The 22,688-nt window shown below is 40.6% G+C and overlaps 2 protein-coding genes across 6 annotated transcripts in view; one reads left to right on the top strand and one right to left on the bottom strand.

Annotated features, from left to right (window-relative positions):
- Positions 1-513: 513 nt before the first annotated feature.
- SKP2 (S-phase kinase associated protein 2) lies at positions 514-12,791 on the bottom strand. The gene is made up of 10 exons (XM_074813209.1): positions 12,714-12,791; positions 11,705-11,952; positions 10,261-10,372; positions 9,840-9,983; positions 9,133-9,267; positions 7,701-7,799; positions 6,028-6,155; positions 3,793-3,844; positions 2,980-3,087; positions 514-1,819 (listed from the first exon to the last, which is right to left on the bottom strand). Exons 1-10 carry the CDS (start codon positions 12,719-12,721, stop codon positions 1,606-1,608), a joined length of 1,248 nt encoding a protein of 415 aa, XP_074669310.1. The 5' UTR covers positions 12,722-12,791; the 3' UTR covers positions 514-1,605.
- A 135-nt stretch (positions 12,792-12,926) lies between these two features.
- Positions 12,927-22,688, top strand: part of LMBRD2 (LMBR1 domain containing 2) — a 35,093-nt gene continuing 25,331 nt past the window's right edge. Inside the window, exons 1-3 of one of the 5 annotated variants that reach the window (XM_074813499.1) lie at positions 12,927-13,188; positions 20,360-20,589; positions 21,049-21,128. In XM_074813499.1, coding sequence (XP_074669600.1) covers positions 20,416-20,589; positions 21,049-21,128 — 254 coding nt within the window. In that variant the 5' untranslated portion in view covers positions 12,927-13,188; positions 20,360-20,415. Of the gene's footprint in view, positions 13,206-17,741; positions 17,913-20,359; positions 20,590-21,048; positions 21,129-22,688 lie in introns of those variants that run through there. The other 4 variants (XM_074813500.1, XM_074813497.1, XM_074813498.1 and 1 more) reach the window with 4 other exon arrangements.

Raw genomic sequence — 22,688 nt, 5'->3', positions numbered from 1 at the left:
AACTTTCAAAAGTGTTTCATGTGCTCACTATCTTCTCACTTGCTGTGCAGGTTGTTTTAAGGAACAGTTTCTAAGCCTTCATGCTTTAGGTAAAATGCAGAGATTATGTAGCAGTTTTTGGTAAGGATTGCTTGGAGGTCCCAAATAACTTTTTTCAGTTAATAAAAGGTCAGTGGTGCACCTTACCCAGAGGACTTCTATTATGTGTCTGCTACAGCTGCCATTACAACCAATAGACTTGCAATAGAAATGTTTGTCCTCTTTGAACACTGAACCTGGTACTTAGAAAAAAAACCCAAGTAGTTCAGGACTATTCCTTCTAGCTAAAGCCATACTACTAACCACATTTTTAAAGCAGTCTATTAAATGGTAAATGTATTGGTGACAAGACCCTGTCCTCTAAACCACCACTGTTTAGACATTGCTTGGACAAATTTCTCCCTTTTTTTTTTTTAAACGCATGACACAAAGTTGGTGGCAAGCCAGAGGAAGTGTTCTCCCATCCATCAGTCATTTTGTACAATACAGCAATTCAATAAGCCTTTATTAAATGCAAGAGAAGTTGTGTAGGGTTACATTGTACATAGAGAGAAGAAGAATTTACAACAGTGCTGTGCTGCAAAGATTTACTTTTTCTTGAAGTAATTTAAGGCATAAACCTAAGGCTGCAGACTGAAGCAACAGAATATCCAGTATGCTCCCATCACTTCTCCACTCCAGCTTTCACAAGGTCTGTTGCCCATTAACTCCTTTTAAGGAGCACAAGCTCATTAGTGACTGAAGTGTTACACTCTTAAATTTAATGAAAACCCAAAACAACTGAGATTGACAAGGTAATGCTGTATTTGCTATATTATAAAAAGTCAAGTTAAATATCAAATCCTAGTAATCATACAATCTTTCCACAGTAATCTATTCTGTACTAGCACATATTTATTCTTGAACTCCTTTCTTCAGTTTGAGCTGGGAAGCACTATACCTGTGCAACAGCCCTACAGTAATGCTATAGGCCAACCTTAAACATCCATGAATAAATTCACCACCTGCTTGCTTACTGCATTTGTGGGAACAACAGCAGCGTATTCATGCCCTAGACAGGGTGCAAGTTTGCCCTAGAATTTTTCAACTAACGCTTATACCTGCTGGAACATTCCATGCTTATGCATGAGGACCCTGATGATAGACACAGACCAAAGTTCTTACCACCTCTGCAAGCTGTTTCAGGAGTTGAGGAGCTGGAAGAGATCATTAAAAGCACCTTTAGAACACCTTAGAACACCTAGCTGCATCAGAACCTGCAATAGTTGTTACAGGCTGACATTGCTTAATTGCATTTCATAATATTTTTTAAAAATGCTCCCCTGTAAAAAAGAAAAGGACTTAAAAATTCTACAATTGCTCAGAGAGCATCAGATTTCTAAAGGTTTTAAGTAGAAGAATACTGCAAAAATATTTATGAAACTACGTTAAGGCATATAAGGAAGTCAAAATGCTTTTTACAATAACAGTACTATGATTAAAGGTGCTCCAGCACCTTTAAGGATTGCTTCTTAAGGATCTTCACTACACACAGTGTGTCCATCGCATCCAGTGCATTGTACATGATCATGAGACACTAGGTTTTCTCAGTGTCAATCTGCATTTGATGCCCCAAATCTCATCGCTCTTTTTACTGTCAACAGTTGCCCTTGCGACAGTTGTAAAGGGTGAACAGTTGATCTTCATGTCAGGAAGCATTTCCTGGAGGAGCTGTAGGGACCTATCAGTCACTAGTCCAAATACCTGAAGAGTCTTTAATGTTGGAATTTCACCAAGTTGTCTAGAAAGATAAAAATTTGAAACTAATCATGAACCTGAAAAGTCTCTTTTGCAGTCTGTACCCAAACTAGATAACTGCATTTCTACTAATTTTTTTAGAAGGTAACTACTTAAGCTTAATTCCCCTTCCTACTTTTTAAAAGCACATATTTAATTGGAACTAGTTCTCTGTACTGGTAATTTAGTAAACTGTCTGAATAAATTGCTTCTTGCTAATCTCTGAGTGAAAACAAATTCGTTCCTACCCTTTTGTTTCCCTGGACTTAAATATTTAAGAACAAGTAGAAGGAATTGCCCCAAATGAAGTTTCAGGATGTGGCTCAGAGGCCACAAGCCCTTACGTAGTATCAGTCTCCCATTTGTTACGACATTTTGGTAAGTAGCCAGCGCTGGCTTCTTGATTGCTTCATGTTTGCCCAGTCATCATGTGACCTGTGTATGTATAAGCAAGTATTGGACAAAATTGAAAGGCAGACACACAAGCTATCATCATGAGAACACAGTGCTACAGTAGAGGTTCTTCAGAGTCACATTTTGATAGTCTTGTCCCTCTAACAATCTTTTTCATGTTGATCATTTCCTTAGGATTGACATACTTCCTGAGAGGATTAAGATGGATAGATACTATCCTAATAAAAGGCAGAAAAACCCCACAGGCAAGTAACTCTGTGTTTCAGTGGCAACCAATAACTGATGCAGGTGCACCAAAAGCAAAGGAATATATTGGCTAATCAGCAAGTACTGTCAACTCTTAACTTTTCCAAAGGACTATACCTTCCTTGCTGCATAATTGAAAGCCTAATATTAACACCGATACTGGTCACTGGCAGGACTGGAACCTCCAGCTGTACCTCACAGTAATGACTACCAGTAGTATAATGCCATTAAAGGAAGACACGATGCATGCACTGAACAGCGAGTTCCCTGAGTACTGACTGACATCATGGAAAGATTATCTCAGATACCTTCGGTTCCAGTCTGGATTCTCAAAGGTACGTGCTCTAGCAGTCAGGTTATTTTATCTCAGTTCCTTATTCCTAACTCGTCATACCAGTAACTTTTCAAGACAGTACTTGCAATTCTAAATGTAAAATAAAACAAGTTTAAATTAACTTATCCTCTGTATGAACAGCAAACCAAAGCCATTTAGAGGTTACTTACACTATGGCAGCAGGTGTTATCTGATAACATCGGCTAAGACACAGATGTTCTAGGAAGGAGAGTTGATGAAAATACTGGAAGCACTTAAGATTCAACATCACACTGTCACTGTACACAAGAGCATATGAAATAGAGGTTTAAATATAAAGCAGCAGTAAATCTGGTATTTCCAAAATTCAGGCTGAAAAATTTAATATCAACTTCTTTTGCTACCACTGAAGTATTTTTTTGCTCAATATGGAAGTAACCCATTTCTAGTGTGTGTGTTGTGGGGATGAATTTTTTTTTTTTCCACTTAAGGGCAAGTGAAGCACAAGCTTCTCTGCAGGCAGATATTCTGCAGCAAACTCATGCCATGAAAAGGCAATTACTTTACACAGACACTTCAAGTTATTTTAATTGACTCAGTCAAAACCAAAATACACTTTTTTTTTTTTTAACAGATCTATGGCCAAGTAATAAATTGGTATCAGAGCTGAACCGAACCCTGTCTAGGATACTAGGCTCATAAACTGTATGCATCTAAATGCTTCCTTCCACTCTACCTATTGACTACAGTCACTTATTAGTTAACAAATCCTGTATGTACGTAACATTTATGCTGAGGTAACAAAGAAATCTTCAAGTTAGTTACCTGCTCCAGATTAGGTCATGCCAGATAGCAAATCTTTGTAGGTTTAGCATAGAAAGTATCTTCTGGTTGTGCAACCCTACACAATCATGCATTATTGCTATATAATTACTGCACTGCAATAGAATTTGCAATTCCCTGAATCATAAAGATTTAAGGACCAGCTGGACAAATCTTCTTACCTTAGGTCTAAATGGACAAGTAAAGGACATCTTTCCACCAGTGTTTTAACATCTGAAAAGAGGTCACGCAGAGTCAGTCTATCTCAGTAACAAGACGAATGTGCTTTATACAGGCTACTCATATATGTTCATTTATATCTTCCCTACTGGAATCCCACAACTGAAACAACTTTTTGTTAAAAAGATACACAAGACTGTCTAGCAAGATACCTTACACAGACTTTTTTTTTAATCCTCAGCAAAACAGATCTATTTCATCCAAAGAAGTGTCCCTAAAAGTCAGTTGAGCCAGCAACTTAAAGTGAGTAATTCAAAGGATATTGCTGTGGAAATCTACCAAGACACATTAATGGTGAGATGCCTGAAATTCTTACATGTAGTGAAAAAATACCAAAAATTTGCCACACGTCAAATATCCTTTTAGAGCATCAAGTTCTTTAGGCATCTCCATTTTACTGACAAAAAGTTCTTTCTTCATGAGAGAAAGTTATGGTTTTCCTGATCTAAATTCTTGAGACCATCTTTCATTGTCTGCAAATAGTATAGAACCACCTGTGGCTCAGATATCACCTAAAAGGCCACTATTATTAGCAAGGTGCTAATCAACATGAAGGATGATTTTGGTATTTCACATGCAAAAACTAAAGAAAACAATACCTAAATTATGATTAATGAACTATTCAAATTTTACACCTTATAAACTGCATTGAAGCAGAATGAAATTACTCATAGAATGCGTTTTGCAACCAGAAGAGCTCAGCACATTGTCTCTAATGGTCAGATCAACAGAAGGTTCAAATTCCTGATTTGGAAGAGATTATGTAGCATGTTTTTTTATGGGTTTTCATCTGAGATAAAGACAACTGGTGTATTTCCCCACAAGGGAATGCATGCAGAGGTCTGTGACTTTTAAACAGAAAAAAAAAGAGAGGTCACAGCCTGTGTGTCACCTTCTTGCTTGTCAGCCAATGCCCTATCACCAATTTGCTCACTGAGAAAATTTCTCTTTACCAAAGACATTTCAGCCTTTATCTATGCTCTTGTCCATTTTGTTGTGCCCTCTCCCCAGATACAGATTTCTCTGCATTTTCTGTTACTCTGCAACTTTACCCAACTTTTCCTCCTAGAACTATTAGCAACTAAATAGTTAAATGTTGATTACCAAGACTATTTGCCTTCCAAATTAACTGGTATCTGTAGGACATCGTGTCCTCGAGTAGTAAACTCAGGTATTTTCTATGACTGTTCTCTTTTGGAAGGTGCTGTCCTTATTTCAGCTAGGACTGAGCTAGTTTTTCTTCTTAGTAGCTAGAATATTGCTGAGCTTTGGATTCAGTATGGGATTTGGTATGAGAAGAATGTTTACATATGCTGATGTTTTTAGTTGTTGCTAAGAGATCAAAGACTTTTCAACTTCCCATATCTTGCATGCATGCAGGTGCACAAGCAGCTGGGAGAGAGCACAGCCAGAGCAACAAACCCAAACTGGCCAGTGGACTATTCCATATCATACAGTTTCATGCTCAGTATATAGATGAAGGCTGGCCAGGAAGCTAGTTGGCTCTCTTCCAGGACTGTGGTTTCAGGATTTTCCTCCTCTGGGATCACTAGCTGGGAATGGGCTGGGCATTGGTTGGTGGGTGGTAAGCAACTGCATTGTGCATTATTCATTTGTACCTTCTATTATTATCACCATCAGTATTTTAATTTTATTTCAAGTATGAAATTGTTTTTATCTCAACTTACAAGTCTCCTTATCTTTACCCCTTCAATTTATTCCCCCATGCCCCAGGGCAGGGCAAGCAAGTGGCTGCGCAGTGTTTGGCTGCCAGCTGGGTTTAAACCACAACAGACACCTTCAGCAGCCACAATAGCAGAAGCCTTAACAAGACTTCAAGAACTGTATCTGGAAGGCTAATTCACAGTGGACCATGGCATCCATTGTATCCTGCTTCCAGGACTTACTTCAGAAGCAAGGGCTATATCTTTCAACTGAAGATGAAATGAGCTTTCACCTGATTATTTTTAAATTCAGAAGACAAATCATCTCATTCTCATGGCTGAGCCAGACATATGAGTAAGAGTCTCTGACAGCAACAACATCAAGCTGTACAGCACAAAATCAATGTTAGAGCATGATTTTTCTACACACAGAGCAGATGCCAACAAGAAGAAAATATAAAGCCTGCTGCTTTGTCCCATAGTGGAATAAGAGTTTGCCACGCTGCTATTTACCTGATATTTGTAGATTGTGTCTGTATCCACTTAAATTTAAATGGGTTATTTTTGAACTAACATGACTGACTGCTGCTTTGACATGAGTGGCTGTGAAGTCACACCAGGACAAGTTCAGCTCCTCCAACCTACACACAAATGAACAAAGAGTTGTTTGGGAGAATGACTGAAGCAAAGTAAGAGTTCCAATATTATCTATTACAGTTGATACTTTCAAGGCAAGAACTTGTAACACATCTACTACCAACTTCCTGTATTCATGACTACAAATTTTGCTCTGACAATAATTAAGCAGTGAAGCAGGTTGCCCAGTGAGCCTGTGGAATCTGTCTTTGGAGGTTTTCAAGATCTAACCAAAGGAAGTCCTCATCAACCTGGCCAGTGCTGATTTTAGACCCTGCTCTGAGCAAGGGGTTAAAATGACTTCCCAAGGCCACTTCCAACTGGAGTCATTCAATAATATCTTCGGAAGTGAAATGGTTCTCTCTGGAGACTGCCACTGGGACATCTTTTCATCTTGCTTCTGGGTTTTTGACCTGAATCTGCTACTACTGAACAGATGTTCACATTAAGAGGAAAAAAGGCTATCCATTATTAGCACTGGTCAGATGACCAATTAATCCTAATTAGCATAAAATACTTCCTAGTTTTACATAAGCACTGGCCACACAGTGACTTTAACTCTCTTTACATGCTTCATTACTTATAGGCTATCACCATTTGGGGCTGGGACAAAGTATTTGTATTGTGTGTAGGTATTGTAGATGTAACCAGAGGACAAAGACACAGTGCACAGCACAACTAGAGCACTTAGCTGGCAGTCTCTATGTAAATGAAAAAACAGTTAAACTGCCACTGGCATTCTTAGGATCAGGTTTGCCATCTGCTATTCACTGTGCACTGTACAGACTGCCATTCTCTAAAGAGCTCATGATCCAAGTAATCAGACCAAGCAATAGAAAGCGTTACCTACCCATGAGAGGCAGAGAAAGATTAAGGCTTTTTCTGTCCACTAACTTACAGTTTGATTAAAAACATGCTTTTGCAGAAGCAAAGATTAAGTAGATTGTCCAGCATCTCACAGGAAGGCAGCAGAAAGATCACGATATAAATCCCAGATTGACTGTGGCTCAGTTCAGTGACTTCCTGCCAGCAGACAGTTTAATCACTGGAGCTGTCAATCTGAACACAGTGCTTCATAAAGTAGAAGGTTTCTGAAGGATTATTCTATCATGAATGGAAAGGCACAATGTTTTCTGCTAATCACTGATTGCAAAAGGAACTCTGGGACTCCACTTTTCAGTTTCAAAATACACACTTTCACTTTGTGAGGATCACATACTGCTTTCATTAAGAAAATCAAATTTACATGATAATCAAAAGAACATAAGTGGGGTTTACCCATCAACAAGACTTCTTTTAAGGATGATTAAGAAAACTCATGAAAAAATACTGAAGTACATCTTTGCTATTAAAGAAGAAAATAACTTGATGGAAAGAAACTATCTGACTATTCAGCTAATAATCAACTGCTAGACATTTAGGAACAGAAACAGGCTCATAAAAATATTAAGAGACAAGTACAGTTGGCATGCCTATGGAAAAAAATAAAAAGGATCCTTCTTCTCAGGAATAGCAGTAAGCAGGAATAGCAAAAACTATTTTTGTCTTACATAGAACAGCTTCTCAACATCAGCTCCAAGCTTTCTGCAGAAAACCCTGAGCACCCAGAGACATTTAGTCGTATCAAACCGGGATTATTAGCAATGCTCCTGTAGAGAAGAAAAAAGAAAAGTCCAATAAAATTTCATGTTGGAACATTGCTTGCATTGCTAGGATGTGTAATTATTTTTAAGAGCTAAGATCCAGGGCACAGAATCATTCATTAAACATGCAGCACTGCCTCTTCAGTAAACTGACCAATTTAAGAGTCACTAAGAATCTTAACTCTGTACTTGCTGCATCACAGCACAACTTCGAAAGGGATACTTGCCTATTTGCCTGACATGCCTGACAAGTCTGCGTACTTATAAAATGCTAAGTTTAAAAGAAAACAATTTCTTTTCACCTTGTCCTGTTGTATGACATTAAACAGGTGACATGGCTTATTAAAGATAACTATACCTCTACAAAAGACAAAGCAATCATCCCATTTCCAAAGTTACCCCTCTCCAAGATGGAGACTATTCCAGAAAAAAACATGTCCAGATAGCATCCCCCTGAATGCATTTGTTTGCAAGACTAGAGCAGACATGCAGTTGGCAAAACCTGGAAAAATCCTTACACCCAGTATCCACCTTTATACACAAGGCAGTAAAATTCCATCACTGGTCCACAATTTGTGCCCAATTTTCAGACACTTTTAATCTGGTATCAAAAGCTAAACTATATGGGTTTATTGGTTGTTTCCCTGTCCCCTCTGATGTGAGGAAGGCATCAGAAAGCTCAAAAGTAGAAAGCAAGATATCCAGAGTCTCAGCTATCTGACTTATGGTCCCTGGCACCTCCACAATGACCTGATGTGATTGAACAGGAGGTTGACTGCACACCCATTAGTGTCTTTCCAGTTTAACCAAACAGTTCATCTGCTTGACAGAATCTATAATTTTTCAGACACTCAAAGAGTGAAGTTCAACACAGAAGTGAGAAATAGTGCAGAAGCACAACAAACATCTGGTTGGAGAGCTGCTGAGATCCCTTAAAATAGAAAAGAACCTGTACAACAAACAAAGCTCTCTTGGGACCACAGAAATGGGAAAATAAAAGTAGCTCTGCTGTACAGCTTAGCTGCAGGTACAGTCAATGAACACATAAAGTCTAGAGATAAGCAGTTTCTCCAGGCTTCTGTTACTCTGGAGAATAAAAAAAAGCCACCAGGAAACACTCTTCCAGATGGGTGTTTTCCTCCTTACCTCATCTCTTGGAGGATAGAGAGGATGGAGGCCACTTATCTAGCCTGACAGCTAGCTCTCTTAGGTGCCTAGAACCAGCCATTTCAAAAGACTCCCACAATGAACAACTCAATTGCATTCTCTCGCCAGCCTGCACAAAATGATAGCTCCAAACAGAAGGTATTTACTGAGTATTCCCAAACATGTCACTCACTCAGTGATGTTGTCAGAAAGCACTAGTCCCTCCAAGCTGAGGTTCTGCAGCTTTTCACACAGACAAAGAATACTCTGGACATCTGTGACAGACACTGTGCAGTTTGACAAATCCATATGTTGAACTTTGAGATGTCTAAAAAGGAGAAAGGCAGGTTACTAAAATTGCATTAAAACCTGCTCTACAAATTCCCCATATCATAAATATACCCCATACACTAAAACTGTGCAAAGCTTGCAGAAAATAATTATACCTTTGTATTTAGCTGCACACTGGACATACTACTAAGCATATCGGGCCTATGGGTAAGCTACCAGCCAAAACTGCAGAACTCTTATCTCAAGGTATTTACAAGATTTGTCGTAACACCTGAAAGTCTATCTTGCTGGAGTGAAATAATTTTTCTGAGCTTCCCATACAAAAATGCTGGAGATGCTGACAATTCTTGGTTCTACAAGATATAAACTGGAAGTGGATGATGGTGCTTGACACTTTCAAAAAAGTCACATTAACTTGGTTTTAAATAACTGACAGGTGAATGCATATCCCCTTATTTCAACACATGCCTAATCATTGATCAGCTCTTCCACACTCCACAGAGAGCATAAACGCTACTACTGGTGGAGACCTTAAAATCAAAAATACACAGAGAAACTGAATATTTGAGATGTGGTTTCAGCATCCAGAACATGCAGAAGAAGCCTTACTTGCTTGTATTAAACAATGGATTCCCAATAAAAGATCTTGGGGAGCGAAATACAATAACACCTGCAGGCAGCAACTGTCCTATCACTCCTGGCTGCAGATGTCTACCAGTCAGATCAAGACTCTGCCAGAGAGATTCATCAAACCTACAACAGAATTTTACTTGTTAGTGAGTCAGAAAGGGTCAGAACTATAAGTACAAGCACAGAAAGTTTTCAGTGTCACAAAAGACTGTGGGAGAAGAAAGCTATTTAATAGAATTTACTGATTTTAAAATATATGAGCCATCTTTTGATTATACATATAACCCACATACAGCATATATTGAATTATACATGAATAAACAAGATGAGAACCAGATCATTTAACAGTCTATGGAGGCAAAGGTTTTCTTAGTACTAAACTATGAGAAGTAATACTTACGAAAGACGACGCCATCTCTTGCAAACCAGGGAAGCTTCTAGCAAGTCATTTAGAGGCAAATATGCAAAGATTGCCAAAAGCAATTCATCTGGAATTACATCCCAAGAAACACCTTTAGAGAAAGAGCAAACGTGTTTAGTTTGCTATGGAAAAACAGTTTCCCTGAAAAAAATGACAATTTTTATTCATACATTCGTTTTAGAAACAAGAAAATTTCAGTTACTTCCTTTGTATTCTAAGGCTTGTGCTGTCTTCTTTTTTCCCCAGCTGAAATGCACATGTATGTCAGGCTCCAACAAGGGAGACCAAGGTAAGCTATGTTTTTGTGTGGTACACAGAGAAAAGCAGGTACTGCAAAGTGCTCCTTAAAACATGCACACTAACCACCACCCCACCCAAGAATTATCTGAAAGGATGTGGTGTGATCTCAGCTTCTCATGAGTAGATACAGGGCTCCAGGTGTTGCCATTCACATGGGAGATTTCTGGGTGGTGGAACTCAAGAACAGCTGCCCATGACCCAGCACTCCATCTTATTTAAAAGCAGGGTTGTCTGAGGGCATTCCCACCTTTCCTATGATAGCTTACTATCTGGAGAGAGCTGTTTCAGTCACTGCAGACTGAAACCATATTTTGATACCAGGGAAAGGATCCCAGCATCCTATAACCCCTTCTACAAGGGCCCCAGGTCTTCAGGTTACAGCCCTGCTCTTTCCCTGTCAGTCCCTTTCTAGCCTAGGAGCCTTACACCCTTTGCTGCACCCTCTCTGTAGCTATCTGGAAGGGTCCCTTGCATTGCTCACAGCTCAGCTCCAACAGCAGCTAGGATGCTGCCCCTCTGGCATACCTCAGCCTGCACTAAGAGATGTGGATCAGGATCCCTTTGGTCTTGAGGACCAAGTATCTTACTTCTTAGATGCTTACATGAAAAAAAAAAAAAATCAAGCCCCACTCTGGGTTTCAAAATTATATTGGGGACAGCAGTGCCAATGGTCCATATTCATCTGGTAGCTGCAGCTGTATTCTGAGAAGCCTGGCCCCATTTGGTATGTGGTGAAACATCTCCTGGAATGGGTCCCTTGGGCAGAGCAACAGATGCAGCTCAGGGCCCTGCTGGGCCAAGGTGCCATCCAGTCCCAAGCAGCATGAGCAGACAGACAAAGGGACATGCAGCATAAACACCCAGCACACAGACAGGGGTTGGCAGGAACCAACCACAGCTTATGTGAATTTCCCACAGTTCTGGAGTCAGACACACCACCTCTGCTTAAAGGTTTACATAAAACAAGGCTCGTCGGCCCAAGCCTGAGAGCCACTAGATCTAGAAGTGCCCATTCTGCTGGGATAGAGCAAAAAAAAGCAAAGACTAAAGTATTAATGACTTGTGATGTCCACTCTCTATCCCTTCTGAAGGGCAAATGAAACCTGGACCAGGGTAACAGTACCTGACTCTCCCTCTTGAAGCAGCCGAGGCCGCCGTGCAATGAAAAAGTCCTTCACCTTCTGCCGCTTCGGAGGACGAGGAAACGTCACCAGCAGGTCCTCTGGCATGTTTTCAGTGCCCGTCTTGTCCTTCTTAAGGACAGACACTCCCATGCCAGAGAGAAACTCTGAGGTCTTACTTGCGTCCCAGTCCCAGGTGAAGCTGGTAGAAACATTGCTGCTGGAAGACGGGATCTCCTGGAGGTGTTTTCTGCAGACACAACAAAACCCACAGGCTCTCAAGGTACCGCTAGACTGACACCAAACACGGGACGGGGCTACTCGTGCAGAAGCATTTCACAGCCACAGAAAATCCACGTCCCGGTGCAGGGCGGTTACAACTGCAGGACCCGCCGGCGCTGGACGCGCAAGTCGCGGCCGAGCGGAGGCGTGTGCGGCGGGCAGAGCCACCCCGCTCCCGGATGGGGCGAGGGGACGAGCGGGGAGGGGGACTGGCGAGAGAAGACGATGGAGACCTGCCCCTGTACGCACCCCACCCGCCTCCTCCCCGTTAACAAAACCGTGCCACGCAAACCCGGTACAGCCGGGGACCCGAGCGCGGCCGGCACCCAGACCGCTGGCAGAGACCGGGCGGGACAGTGGGAACGCCCAAGGGAGGATCAGCGGGAGCCCCACGCACGGCGGGGGCGCAGGGAGGCGCGGGGGGAGAGGAGAGCCGCTACTGCCCGCCGCGGAGAGGGAGAGACCCCGGGCAGCCACCCGCACCCCCCCAGACTTAAGCACCCACGCCAGGGTCTCACGCACACCTCACCTCCAGGCACCCCGGGGACCCACGCACCCCCACCCGGAACGCTCATGGGACCTCAAGAACCCGCGCAGGCTCCCGGGGTTCCCATGCACACCCCTCCACCCGCCGGCGCCTCCCGCACGGCCCGGGCACCACGCGGCTCCCTCCCAGCCCACCCGCGGGGACGGCGCTTCGGGCGGCGAGCGCTGCCACTGCCCCCATACCTCTGCATGGCGGCGGGAGCGGGAGCATCAGCGGTAACTCCGCACCCCGCCGCGCCCCGCGCTTTTAAGACTGCGCCGTCCCGCCACGCGCACCGGGCTCCCCGCCCCGGCCGGAAGCCGGCCGGCGCCGCCGCAAGGCCTGACGGGAGTTGTAGTTCGCCGCCAGCGCACCTTCCCCCGCCCGGGTGCGGAGGGGCCGTACCCACAGTACCTTGCGCCCGCCTCCGGGGCGGCGGCGATGCCGACGTCAGCGCTGCTGGGGACGACAGGCGGCTGGCGAGGGGCAAATGTCGGCGGCGGCGGCCCCGGTCGCCCTGTCGCGGAAGGAGCCGGGCGCGGCCGCCGCATTCTGCGTGGCGATCTGAGCGCTCGCGTAGAGGCCGGCGGCAGCGAGGATGGCAGGCGGCGGTGCCCCGCGAGGGACCGGCCGCTGAGCGGGGGGCTCTGGCTGCCGTGAGGGAGCGGCGCGGCCCAGGTCGCCGGCAGGTGGAGGTGCGGGCCCCGGGGCGGGCGGCGAGAGGCGAGGATCGGGTCGGGGCGCCGCGGTCGCGGGGGTGCCGCGGCGCCGAGTCACGGCGGGGGACGGGCGGGGGTCTGCGGGGGCCGGGGCCGGGCTGGGCGCGGCGCCGTCGGAGGCGGGGGGGTGGAGGGTGCAGCGTGTCCTGCTCGGCCCCCTTCCCCGGTGTGCGCGACCCGGGTCGGAAGTGGGGAGACCCTGGAGGCGTCCCGGGCTCCCTTCGACTAGGGAGTGGAGGCGGGGTGGGGTGGGCTGGGGGCAGTGTCCGAGAAGGGCGGGAGGAGTCGGTGTGTTCGTTTTTCTGCTTTTAGCCGCTAATTTTTTGCTTCCTTCAGGGACCCCAGGCACGTACGTTTAAGGCATTCATGTTGGTGTTTGTTAAGAGTCTGGAGACTTTAACTCTGTGCGCTGTACAGGCCAATGTATATACAGTCATCCACTTTAACGGCTTTAATGTGCAACGGCAGTATCTGGTTTGGAAGACCAGAATCGCGCTGACAGTGACATTTTACTGTGAAAGGTTTTTCTGCGTTTTGGAAATGCCTTCACTGTGAAGGCCTGAAATTGAGGGACTGCCAACGTATTCTGGTCCTATACCTAGCCACGCTAGTTTAAACTCTGCAATCGTTTTACACCGTGTTTCAGATTTATGCCAGGCTTTCTTTCAGTAATGCAGTTCTTCGTGCTTTTTCTCCAAACTACTTGTTTTGAAATTGGTGGGGATGGACAACTAGTTCTGAACACACCTACAACTCCACTCTTAGTCAGCCACTTGCTTGTAAACGCTGTCCTTTGTTTACTGCGTTATGACGGAGAGACGTGCCTATAAAATTGAAGACGGTAATGGACTGAGTGGCAAATCATGCACAAAATCTATTAAGTCAGATGTAGTCAATAATGTGACTCAAATTAGCATTCATATAATCTTAAAAAAGAATTTGTGTTAACCGGTTCCAGTTTTAACTAAAGTCATGGAACAGTTTAAAGGTTATTTAAGTGGATAACCAAATGAAAGAGAGGTAGTTTTTTAGTTTAAAAAAAAAAAAGCTGTTTATATTTAATCTGCTCTGCAGCCCCTTTTTTTCATTGTCAGTCTTTTCACTTTCCTCTATTAATGTGTGGAAAATTGAACTTACTGAAAGAGATAAAATCTAATTATTTTTTAAAAAGCTTTGAATTACCAAATAGTCTAAGTTTGCCTTAATGCAGTGTTAGGGTTATGATCATGTGATTGACTGCCTTACTGACACATCTTTTTGTGTGAGTGCATTAGTCTGACAGCCCAGGTAGCAATTTCTATTCTTTTTTAGATTCTCACTGCAACTCTACAGCTTTTGTATCTGATTCTATTTTAGTTCAGCCAAGCACCTTGTTTTCTTCAATGTGTTACTGCTGGAGTACTCCTCTAAACCCTATGAAAGCATCAGCCTCTGTCATACTTAGTATCCCTTATTAGAGGACAACGCAGCACCATGTAAAGCAAATAAGCTTCCTGTGGTTTTGTACTAATGGTCCCTGCTTACTTTTGAACACAAAAATCTCTATGTTCCCTGGTCAAGCATTGTGTCTCTTATTTAGTGCTTCTGTGGAGACCCTAGTCTCCCACCAAATCAGAGAATACTGCTATTTTGAATGGAGTCAGCACAGCATTTTATTATTTTTTTCTTGTCATTAGCAGATAAAAAACTTGTTTCCCTAAGTATTGATACACAAGCAATGAAATGTTTAGTAAATTTAAAATCTTCATTGCAAAATAGTTGAAATTACAGATACTAATAAAATATCAATCCATACGTAGACTAGTGTTTCTTAGAAGAGCAAAGCTATGCAAATTATGTTTTTTTGATTAATTTCAGAGGTTATTTCTCCAAAATAGTGCGATCGGATAATTTCTCTAGTTGGTTGTCTCAGGCAGTTCATGGCTATTTTCTTTCTTTAGATAGTTTTCTCACAGTGCTGAGATTAAGCAGTTCTTTGTCTGTCTGTTGTCTGTTTATGAATACGTGCTATTTCCCTGAGCTTCAAGGGTCAATGTGTAATAAGGAAGTAAAAAAACCCAACACCCACCCCCCCTCCAAAACCTGAAACCAAACAAAAAAGAAGCCCCAACAACATACTAAGCAGACTTGGATATGAAAATGACTGAAAGGATTATTTTTATTGTTGCTTGACCTCTTGTTCTTTTCTCTGTAAGATTTCTAAAATGTGAAGGTAGCCCATTTTGTTGTTTAAAGATGGAAGCATCAAGGGCTCTTAGTGTGGAGCAGTTCTATCAGTCCAAAAGGTTTAATCATGTCTGTAAAGTGAAATCTTACTTTAGGATTCTTAACAGCATAGTTTTGCAGAGTAGTGCAGGCTTCAGAAACCTATCACAGGTGTTGTGGCATACTATGTTTCTTTTCCCAAGTGAACTGTGCTGGAGGAAACTCAATAGGAACTAGCAGATTATTCCCTGACAGAAATGCAAAAGGTCATCATTGAACTGGTCATTGATACTTTGCTGGAGCCGGCAGGTTTCAGTTTATACTTGCTACTGAGTTGTAAATTCAGCTTGACGTGGCAGATGCTGTGGCACAGATGTTTCTTTCAGTATGCTGTGTCTCTCACTCAGTTTTGTTCATTACTGTCTTTGATATCTCTTTCACAGTTTGGTAACTACCTTGGTGACAATGTTTTTCAGTTGTAATTATGGTGTTTAAAATACAGAGTAAGGCAAGAAAATCTCTAGCTGCTTGGTTCTTCAAGTGTTTTAACTGAAATATGCAAGATTTCTAGAAATTTAACTTTTCCAGATCTGTTTGATGATCTTTACCTGAGAATACTTCCAAGACCAACACGAAAAAAAGCCTGTAGTATCCTAGAAATTGCTGAGGTATCAAAGATATGAAAACCAGAAGCATGATGGCTGTCTTTGATTTTTGGAGGACAAGGGGAACTACAGATTGGCAGACTAGTCTACTTCCTTTTGAATTCCTGAAAAAAAAATTGGAACAAAAGCTATTTATAAGCATCTAGAATATAATAGCTGAATAAAAGCATCAATTTTTCAAGAAAAATTGTTGAAGTAATCTAACTTACTTCACTGATTGGCCTGCTGTATACAAGAGGATCAGTTGATGTCCTATATTTGGTCTTTAATAGGACTTCTCTGTTTCTCAGGATGTTTTTGCTGGGGAAGAACAGTTTTTGCTGGGGAAGAACAATTGGGAACAGCTACTGTTGTGATTAAGGAGACCAGTCCCTTGTCAGCTACTCTTCATGATTTTCACAGAGTTTCATAATGAAATAATGTGATTATTAAAGTTTAAGAAGGCATAAAGCTAGGAGGGATTGCAGACCCTTTTGAGTGTGGTAGTGGAAAATAAAATGCCTTGAAGATTCATGAGCCCGTGGGAGGGGAAAAGGTACAAATGAGTAGAGTTTTGTGCCTGCACTTAAGAAGGAGCAATCAACTACACAAATACAGGATGGAGAACAGTGTTGTGATTCTTGAGGGAAAGAATTTGGAGGACATAATAAGCTGGATACATGAAAGGAATGTCATGCAGGTTGTACTTCTATTTTTACATTTCAGTAAGGCATGTGAAGCAATGTTGACCCTCAGTTCAGGCCTTCTCAGGCGTTAGCTGAGATACTGCATGGGTTCCAGCTCATTGCAGAAGGAAGTGGGTAAGCTGGGAAGAGTGTCAAGGGCAGTAATGAGAAATCTGCAGAAAGTGTGATACTAGATTGGGAAGGATTGAAGCACCAATTACATTAATGGGCAAAACGAACAATCTGTTGGTAAAATGCTTTCCTGCAAAGTTTGAAAAAAATAAAACTGTGGTACACTCTGATCTGGAATTTCTGATTAAAGGGGTATTGAAGTCCACTCTAGTGAGACCAAGATCCTTTCTTCACAGATATGCTCTACTCTTTTTAGCCATTTTTTAAGAATATAATATTGGAGTGTCTTTGTTGCTAAATTTGGTGCTATATGAAAGCACTAAGGAGGTGTGGGGGTTTTTTTTCATTCTCTGCTGTTCCATTTAGTAACTTGAGTATTTCTGTATCAGGCAGAGTAGTTAGTTCATTTGTAATGTAGATGGTTATGAGTGTGGTTAGTCTTGAGGTTGGGAAGGTAATTTAATACTGTTGATAGTAGGGAGTCTCCAAGGGAATTAAGTGTGAACTGAGCCCTTTATAGTGCTTGTAAAGAGTTATTAGCTGGGTTTGGACTCTAGAGGATTTCATGTTAGAATTTTGACATATAAGTCCTATATGGGAGTAATCAAACTCTTCAATTCACAGAATAAAAAGCTTACTGATTTTGTCTATGTCTGAAACAAAGCAAGAAAATCCTAAGCCTACACAACAGCATGTCCTTGCCTTTTACTGGTTACGTTGCACTTTCAGTGCCACTGTTTCAGCTTTTGATACTACTTGTACTAATCTGTAGCTGCCCTACTGTCCAGAAATGGAGTATACCAATAGATACTCTCTGTTACTTTTGTCATTGTTTAACAGGAGCATCTTCTAAGCAGTTGAAGGTTGTAGAGTACGAGAGAACTTTTCTGAAGTAGTTCATGGATCTCAAGAGAACATTCTTTAGGAGTTCAGGAATTTCAGCTGATACTAGGGACCTGTGTTCTCACCTAATAGTGAGAAGCCTGTCTAAATAAAATGAAGAAACAGAATTATGGGTAAGGAACTTAACTTCCTTTGAGCTAACCAACCAAGTTCAGAGGCAAATGCTGCTTGCCACAGGAAGGGCATGGCTTTATAGCCTGCAGTAATACATTTTAAGGTCAGATACAAATAATTCTAGTAGCACGAGTCCCAAGTACAGCTGTCCTGTTAGTCAGGATTTAGTTCATAGTAAGAGCTCCTCTTAAGCATTGTATTCCTCACCTTGTAGATTTTTTTCCATTCAAGTTATTTGTATGGAGAGCTAGTTTTAAGTGGTTTCTATCTAAAAATTATGATTTGTAATTTTGAAAATGTGTATACATTATTTCAGCACAACTCCTATTAGTCATCAGTTGCAGTCTGGTGAAAATCAGGCGTTTCATTTTGTATTCTGAGATTAAAATAGGGACCAGGTGAAGAACAGAAAAATGGAGTTTGCTTTGATAACTACAAAGTTGCTTTTGACTTTGAAAGTGAGTTAAGTTGCAGTAGGACTCAATTGCCACTCTATTTTAGGATATTCCATACATTTTTATAATCTTTTTGGAAGTTACCTCATGGTAGTAACTGAATACAGCATCTTACACAAAAACTTTTCGCCTTCTGTTTTGATAGCAACTTTTAAGGTGTTACTGTAGTAAAAAATTATATAGGTGTGACTAATGGATGGTATGCTGTATAGTTTTTCTTGTTTACGTAGCATAAGGTGTGGCTATAATGGGCACCCAAAGCTACATATGTCTGATAGCACTGCCTTGATGAAGTTGATATATAGTATTTCTTTTCCATTAATTTTTTGGTGGAATTTGCTACTATACTCTGAATACAAAAGACTGTTTTCCGAGGAAACAAGAATGGTACAATAGAATAGAAAAGGACTTGCTTCGAGTAAGTGATTGAGAAATATGTTAGATATCCTGGATTCATGATTTGCACATGATCTGGCCAAAATGTAGTAAAGGCAGATAGTAAGGGGATGCTTTGACCTAACAGAAATGCTAATTATTTGATAAACATGTTAGATGAAAGGCAGAAGATAAAAAGTGTGTGCATCTTTGATAAGAAACAGGAAGGTAACTTGAGCTATTATCAGAATATGGTGTGCTCTGTGTATAACAGCCAACATGGAGTAAAGAGGCTGCTCTCGCTATTTGAAAATTAAATGTGAAAGTAGCAAAATGGCAGGAAACAAATCTTTGGGGAAAAATCACAGAATACTTGTCCCGTGTGTCCTCAAGGAAGTACTGGCATTACAAACTTTGAAATTTTTTGGTGGAAATAAGACAGATATCACTGCTTAGTGCCCTCATCCATAACAGATCTGCTTAAGCAGTATAATGAGAGGTTAGTAAAAGAAATGGTTCACTTTAACAAATTCTGAAGGGGTTTAAAAGTAAATTGAGGGAAATTTTAGTAGTAGCATTTCTTTTAAATCTTTAAAATTCCAGGGAAAAGTGAAAGCACTGAAAATACAACAGTGGGGAAGCCATAGCAAAAACTGTTTCTGTTAAATCAAACCAGCTAAAATGATAATCTTGATGGAGCAGCAAGTCAGCCTGACCATAGTAATAAACTTTTTTTTTTTTTTGTTAATGTGTGAAGTGCCTGTGGTAGAATGATACTTATTAGAAAGGTTAGAAGCAGTTTAATTAGCAATCTACCAAGTCAGTGAAATTTTCTGTAATAGATTTGTGCAGCTCACTGGCCCTTTTCATGCATGCCTGCATGAAGGTGTATGTACTTCCTAGACACTTCTAGCAGTCCTGACTATAACACAGAATAACTAAACACAGAAGGATGAGCAAAGCAAAAATATATTATGTCAAGACTAGTAACAAACAAATTGAGACTTCCATATCTCTGAACAAGAACAGAAGAGTAGTAGGAAGGTGAATTAGCTAGCATGTTTCCTCTCACTACGTGAAATTTCAAACCTAAAAGAGGTATATCACAAGTGGACTAGCATATACTTTGCTGTATTTTTATGCTCTGGTAACACTCAGTACAGAATTTAAATGCATAGTTGAGGAACGGTCCATTAAAAAAGTTGCTCATTAGCTTTCCAGAAACATTTAATTTAAACGTTTAACCCTTTGTCCAAATCAGTTTATTTCTTCTAAAAGAAAAAAAAGAGCAGAATGTATTTTCTTTTGAAATTTATACTAGACTTAAAAGTTAGGCTTATAGTCTAGACATTTGACCTTTGGATCTATTGTATATCAAGAAGATGAAGAGAAGTTGTCCTAATATGTTCCTAGAAATGACAATGTTGGAATGACATGATAGTTTGATTTCTGCAGAGGACTTTAGAGCACCTTGCTGAAAAAATCCTGTTCTTCATCTGATCAGAGTCTTTGTCATGTGAAATTAGAAGTCTATTAATATGTTTTCAAATGTCTTTTTTCTGTGTAAATAGCTTTCCAGAGATTTTAATGTAATTAAATGTCTTTTTGTCTCACAGTTCTTATCTGCTTTCTTAAGTGAGCTGTGCTGTGTGGCTGGAGTGAACATTCAATAATGAGTGGTGCAGCGCTGGGCCTTGAGATAGTATTTGTCTTTTTTCTGGCCTTATTCCTACTTCATCGTTATGGGGACTTCAAGAAACAGCATAGACTGGTGATCATAGCAACGTTATTAGCTTGGTATCTCTGCTTTCTTATTGTATTTATACTGCCTCTGGATGTCAGTACGGTAAGAAACTTGTGAGATTTCCCGCTTAGTTATGTAAAATATGTATGATATTTTTTCAAAATCATTATTTCAAAGGACAGTATCTTAAACAGCAAATAAATTTTCCAAATAGTATCTTATTAAACTAAACACTTGTTACATTTTTGCATGACAATGTCCGTGTTTACAATTAATTTTATTTTTTGGTGATCTCCTCAGATAACAAATCTATTTCAAATGTTTTAAAATTTCATTTTTTGTTTATAACAATTTTTTTTATCTGTTTAGGCAACATAAAAACACTTCCACTTTTTTACTTACTTGTCCTGCAAATTGTATGTTGTTTTGAGGGTTTATTGGCATAATTGTTCCCAAATGTAAACCTGGAATACAGGAAACATCTTTAAAAATGGGACTAACTATTTTTAATTAAATGTTATACCTTTTTTGGTCACTGATATAAAATTAATTGTCTTTTAGACTATTTATAATCGGTGCAAACTTGCTGTTAACTCCAGCCCTGCAGAAAGTAACGGGTCTTACGTTACACTTGCTCCAAGGTATGAGCTATATGTTTTCTTCATTGGACTGTTTTTAAAGAAGTATTTTATGATTTTCTTTTTTTAAATGATAGGAATGTACCATGTTTTTAAGACTAATAAGCAAGTGTTATCTGTGCGATACGACATTTGAAGATTGTAAGCACAGAGGAAGGTGAGGGAAGAGGTGAAGAAAAGTGCCTTGCATCTATTGGTAGTAGTTATACAGTAGTTCTAGCTGATTATCCTAAATATTCTTTTTTTGTTTTTTTTTTTAATTTCATGCTAGATTTCTTCTATTTTGTTGGTAAAGTGTTAGAACTAAGCTTTTCAAGCTTATCTATGAGGAGAGGCCTTGGTGAATGCTTATCTTTTCTTCACAATCTTAAGGACTTTAGATCTGAAAATCTAATTTTATATCTTATGAATGAAATTAGTAGGCTTGTCTTATATGTAAGCAGCATATCTAATTGCTTATTATAATTGCATGTATGTGGTAGTTGGAGTTATCTGAAATTTACTGTATTCTACCAAAGTAACAATAGCTTTCTTGCTCTCTTCTGGCAGGAAGGAGGTAACCCCTAAAACATGGTGAATGTAGGTGAATGTGGGCTCTTTCTGTGGCTGCTCATTCTTTAGTCACCATTGGCTATTTCCACATCTTGTGGATATGTGCAGTATAGTTATCTGTAAGATGATTAGAGCATTTAAGATGTCAGTTGATACGTCCATGGAAAGTATTGCCAGTTTAGTTGCCCCAAAGTGGAGGCTCTTTGGATGTATATCCATGGAAGAACAGTAAAATGTCAGACTCAGTGACACAACATTGTACCCTTTATTTGAGACCACCCAGTGTAATTTAATTAAACATAGTTAGATAAATACACAATTTGAAATATATTCAATAGCCTTTCCATTTACCTGCAGTTTCAGAACATGCTGGTGCCTGTTATAGTATAGTATATGACAAGTATATCAGATAGAAATATCAATTTAAGTAGTAACAGAGCAGATACTGTGTTGGTGCAACTCATATCTTAAAACTTTGTTTGAAACCTGTAGTCACACTACCTGTCATTCTATGGTAATTTGATAGTTTTGAAAATATTTAGGCTGTGTACATAAAAACTCACAACTCAAGCTTAACTAGTTTGACCCTGGAAAACATTAATTATTTCTCAATAGATACTCCTATTAAATTGATTGTATTGTCCCTTGACTCACCATTGCTTCATTACCCAGGCAGGTGTTGGGAAAAAAAAACCCAAGTGTCTTAGTGTGGATAGGCACTTTGTCTTTTGCTCTTCTTTCACTAAAAAGGCTCTCATGGCTTTTCTGGGCCTATGAAGCAAACACTACCTGTCAGAAAAGTATTGGCTCAACAAATCAAAGTTTATACAAGCCTGACTAAATACTTATTTAGTATTTAGTTGTGACAGAAGGGTGGGTGACAGAAGAAACAGCTAGATGATGGGGTCCCTAGATATTTTTTTAAAACCTGCTGCAGTAACTAAAGTTGAGTGGTCTTCTGTCTACAGAAATGTTTTTTCTTTGTGTGAAGAAAGTACTTCCTGTCCCCCC

This window comes from Strix aluco, chromosome Z, assembly GCF_031877795.1.
Source record: "Strix aluco isolate bStrAlu1 chromosome Z, bStrAlu1.hap1, whole genome shotgun sequence".
Taxonomy (NCBI): Eukaryota; Metazoa; Chordata; class Aves; order Strigiformes; family Strigidae; genus Strix; species Strix aluco.
The sequence above is the reverse complement of the archived record's forward strand: the minus strand, read 5'-3'. Positions and strand labels throughout refer to the sequence as shown.

Bases quoted from the DNA above. Each gene is read 5' to 3' on its own strand.
- SKP2 (XM_074813209.1), bottom strand. The intron at 10,373-11,704 runs GTACTGTTACCC...CTTTCTCTAAAG, and splicing joins GCTTCAAGAGGGAGAGTCAG to GTGTTTCTTGGGATGTAATT. The intron at 3,088-3,792 runs GTAAGAAGATTT...TCTTGTGTACAG, and splicing joins CTTGTCCATTTAGACCTAAG to TGACAGTGTGATGTTGAATC.